A 4693-nucleotide genomic window follows, 5' to 3' on the forward strand; every position below is an offset into this window, starting at 1 on the left:
GCCATTAGTTCTCGCTTCAGAATCAGGCTGATAATAATGTACAACTGTTTCTGTAATAGACAATTTTTCAGGTATAATGAATGTCATTTCTCTGTATAAATTTAAAATTATTATTGGTTATTTGTATTATTTTGTTCACATGAACTATATATTATTATTGGAGAAGTTTGTCGGGGGGTGCGGTCAGCAAAGAACAGCATAAATAAACAAAACAATATTTATTTATTTTATGGCAGGGCATAAAATAAATAAATATTGTTTTGTTTATTTATGTTGTTCTTTGCTGACAGCACCCCCCGACAAAATTCTCCAATCATTAATCTATGGTCAACTATCTACAGCTCATTATATATTATTATATTAATATACAATGATTAAGTTACATCACAACTAATTTACAAGAAATCTGTAGGAAGCTGGTAACACTGAACATTGAAAAGTAGCAACACTGTGTTCTGAAACCTTCTTAGAAGAAATATATAATGCAATTGAAATTATGATTGCTTTATGTGCTGTGTTCTTTTGTTAATGGTCAAATATAATGTGTTCTGAAGAGTTGTTGGTAACGACTTTTATTAATTATTCATAAACCGACAAATCCATTAGATGTACGCTGAAAGAAAAAATGATTCTATTTAAATTATACCAGGTTAGCAGCAAATTTAGAAAAAATTTTACCTGTTTATTTATGGGGTTCTAAATGTACATTGTACATTAACTGTCGATCAATCTTGGGGTTGAGAGACCATCCTGTGGCACACTCAGCCTCAAAAAATTAAAGATACCATTAAAATTGAGGGGAAAACATGGCTGTTGAGCAGTATTCTGACCAAACCACTTCCTTGCACCACCATTACTGTCTAGTAACAGTACTCCCTTAGAAAGTACTGAACCCCTAACCAATCATGGTTTGTTGTGGTACAAGTTAGGGTTAAAAATTGTACATTAAATGAGAATGAAAAATTTGACCTCTTACAATACTTTCAGATTGTAACTTAATGATCCATGAATTTTTTTTTTATTTATAAAATTTCCTACTTCTTCTTTGGTTTCAGAAAACAGGTACCTTGGTGGAGTTTGTAATTTGTTGGGAGTTTTAGTGTATATGCCTTTAATTTTTGTTTGTAATTTATGTTCTTTTTTTACCTATATTTTTGGACATAATCTGTATTTATACTTGAACATGTATCTGGGATATTCCCATATAAATAAATAAATATATCACTTTTTCTCATATCCTCCAAGGTGTCCACTGTTACATCAATATCGAGGGCTTCATCTTCAGAAGAACCACAGAGGCCGTTCTTTCGGGCTAGGTAGCGGCAAATCGCTATTGCTTGGAAAATAGTTTTTCCATCCATTTCCAGCATTGGTAAATGTGGTAACTTCAAAGCTGGAACATATAATATATAATTATAATACAACATATAAAATATTTGATATTTTTATTACTAAAAGACAGATCAATTCAAAATCTTACTTGGTTTCAGTTTCTGCCATTCTTCTTTGCCAATCCTGATATCTTCAAATTCTATATTAGTGGCAGCGAAGATCAGCCTTATGGGCTCTCCGAGCCCCATCATTGCGAAGTAAGTTAATTTAGCCACCATTATCCTGCTCAGATAAAAACAGATAGTTTGGTTTTAGTAATCATCAAATATTAAGTTGTTTCAATTTTTAAACATATAGCTTGAAGAATTTTTTTTTAAATAATAATAACAAAGCTTTAGTGGTGTAGGAAGTTACGGCACCATCACCATGGGCGTAGGCAGAGGGGAGCAGGGATGGGCCGTTGAATAATAAAGAAAATAGTGCACTTATTTGATTGATGGTTTCTTTTTAAAAATATGCTATAATTGGGAAGGTAATGATTGAGGTGTCAAAAAAATCATCAGAGATGAAAAGTGCAAAACTTCCTCATATTTTCTTTGTGCGAGTCATTGGTTAAACTTTGTAGTCAACTATTTAAATTTAGTCGTTTCATTTTCAATAATTTATTGTTACCCAATGGTCCTCCAGGTTGGGGAGAAATATCGCACGAAAAGATACACAGTACACTACATGCATCCACACATATACAGACAAAGGTATCACACCATGCACACTCCCGAGTCTACTAGCCAGATGCCCTGGATGAAGATGCTGGTTTATTGGCCCAAAAGCAGTAACCTAACCAGTAGATTAGAATAAGATCGGTTAATCATCGATACACCTCAAAACAAACTACAGTAGAAGGTCAGTTGTTATGCAATAGTTTTCTTTCTACCACTGATATGATCAAACTGATTTTATTAAAACACTAACCTGCCTCATTCTTCTACAAGCTTACTTTTCAAGAAACAAGACTGTGGTTCCATTATAATAAAAGGAAATCTAATTTTAGAGAAAATACTCTTGAAACTTATTTTCTAGTAGTGTTAATGTTGTCCCCTCCTAATCATTTCCCCTAAGCCAGTTCAGATAATCCATGCACTACTCCAGCGGTACCCGAACTTATTTGTCTTACCGCCCCTTTCCCAGAAAGAATAACTTAGCACTCCCTGGAAATCAATTTTTTATAAATTAGAAACATTGAAATTGGAAATTATGAAACTATGTATTGAACTCAGAATAGAATGTAATACAAAAGAAAAGTTAGAATATTTGAAATCATCTTAATGAGAAGGATGAACTTGGTGTGTTGCTACCAATTTAGTAATCCTGGGCTCTAGTTTTGTCAGCAGTTGTTGACCGTGACAACTTGTAATTATTCATCGCCCCCCAAATGCACCTGTGGCCATCACCGCCCCACTTTGGGAATCACTGCTCTACTGTATTAAAGAATCCAAAATGAAGAATCCCTGGACCAATCTAAAGGAAACAAAGATGGCTATAAAAAAAATGGACAAAAATTCGATGGTTGCTGCATCTCATCACTGTGAGAGAGGTTCTTCTTAATATAACATGGCCGAAACGTTGGCACTAATAAATACATTTTTACTTATTTGTATTCTCCACTGACCTCTTCCTCAACCATCTTCTCCTCATATCTTGTCATACTTTTACGATAGTATTTTCAATTTTGATTCAATAACAATTGAATTAAAGTCTAGTCTTAAAAATGTATTTAAAGCATTAAATACATTTTTAAGACTAGACTTTAATTTTTAGTAAACTGTTATATTTTTATATTTATGCCATACTTTTGTAGAAGAAGAATGTTAAAACTTTTGCAACAAAAAATATTGCTTAAAGTACTCTATTGAAAATTTTTGAAATTGGATTAAGTCGAACCATCAACTGTAAGACTCATTTGGAAAATTAGTACGAGAAAGTATTGTCATTATTGTGCTTTGAAACGAGCGAGGATAAATTTCAATTTAAAGTAGGGGGGAGTGAAGGTAGTGTGATGCGCCATCTACATCCCATTATTTGTTTTATTTTTGATATTCCAAATAAATGTTCTGCCAAATGCCAATTATTGTATTATGAGCTGGGATGAAAAAAGTCAGTTATTTCACTCAAATTTTTTATTACTTTAATGAAAACTATGTATAATTATTAATCTAAAATTGATGAGTGTGCTAAGTACAGATAGGGGGAATAAAAAATGGTGGCTATTTTAAAACATTAAAATAATTAATTTTTCATTCAGAGCTAAATATCTTTAAATTTACCAACACCAATAGAAAACCTAAGAGAACATCATTTAAAGTAGAGTAAATTTTCTAAAATATTGAACGTAAATAGCTCTATGAGGGCTCATATTTTAGAAAATTTACTCTTCTTTAAATGATGTTCTCTTAGTTTTTCTATTAGTGTTGTTCGTTTTAAAGATATAAAGCCCCGAATGAAAAATTAATATTTTTAACGTTTTAAAACAGCCACCATTTTTGATTTCCCCTGCCTATACTTGGTAGACTCATCAGTTTAGACTAGTGATTATAGATAGTTTCCATTAAAGTAATCAAAAATTGGTATGAAATAACTGCCTTCTTTTTTTTTTGGGCTCTTGTACTATGACTTCCAGTGGATTATTGAAGTTTTTAAAACGGCAATGTTTTTTATCAGAAAGCTATAGCAATATAAAGATTTGATTTATAATCTGAATAATAAAAGAAATATTTCTCTAATAATGAATCATCCATCACCTTCAAGATAAGATAACATTACTCATTATCCAATCTTTTTTCCTATCTCAAATTTCTTTGGCGATTGTATAAATAACTCGACTATTAATTTCTTTTATCTTTTTTTTTTTTTTTTTTTTAAGATATCACATTTCAATTTCTTGTTTATGTAATAAGAGAAAAACTTTGTGGTTTTCCTACATTCGATCTGTTTATAGGAATATCTAAAAGTCTCTCCTTGTGAAGGAGATTGTATGTCGTATTTTTAAGTCGAATGCTAGTCTCAAACGACTTTACTCTTGTAAAGATAATTATTAGATAGCCAATAGATTCAAGTTTTATTAGAGTATTTTTATCAGATACTTTTAAATTAATTACCCAGATATGTTTCCGAGGCGCCTGATAAGAAGATGGCCTCGAGACCATCTAGTGTAAAAATATGATTAGAGTGCTACCACTGGGTAGTTTCTCTACGTGCCTGTATCAATCCATTTTTATATTACATCAAATTTACTTAATGTGTTTTTTACGTAAATACTGTTGTAAATTGCAGTCAATAAATAGAAAAAAATTATCCAGATATG

General features: G+C 31.5%; 1 protein-coding gene across 1 annotated transcript in view; it reads right to left on the reverse strand.

Moving 5' to 3' along the window:
* The window catches only part of LOC106684748 (glutathione S-transferase), a gene marked incomplete in the record, with an annotated part of 7573 nt that overhangs the window by 1627 nt on the left and 1253 nt on the right, over window positions 1–4693 (reverse strand). Inside the window, 3 exon segments of the mRNA XM_024363997.2 lie at window positions 1–50; window positions 1226–1393; window positions 1481–1614. Of these exon segments, the coding sequence (XP_024219765.2) occupies window positions 1–50; window positions 1226–1393; window positions 1481–1614 (352 nt within the window).

Source organism: Halyomorpha halys, unplaced genomic scaffold (genome assembly GCF_000696795.3).
Source record: "Halyomorpha halys isolate HHAL.00 unplaced genomic scaffold, Hhal_1.1 Scaffold610.1, whole genome shotgun sequence".
In the NCBI taxonomy this organism is placed as follows: domain Eukaryota; kingdom Metazoa; phylum Arthropoda; class Insecta; order Hemiptera; family Pentatomidae; genus Halyomorpha; species Halyomorpha halys.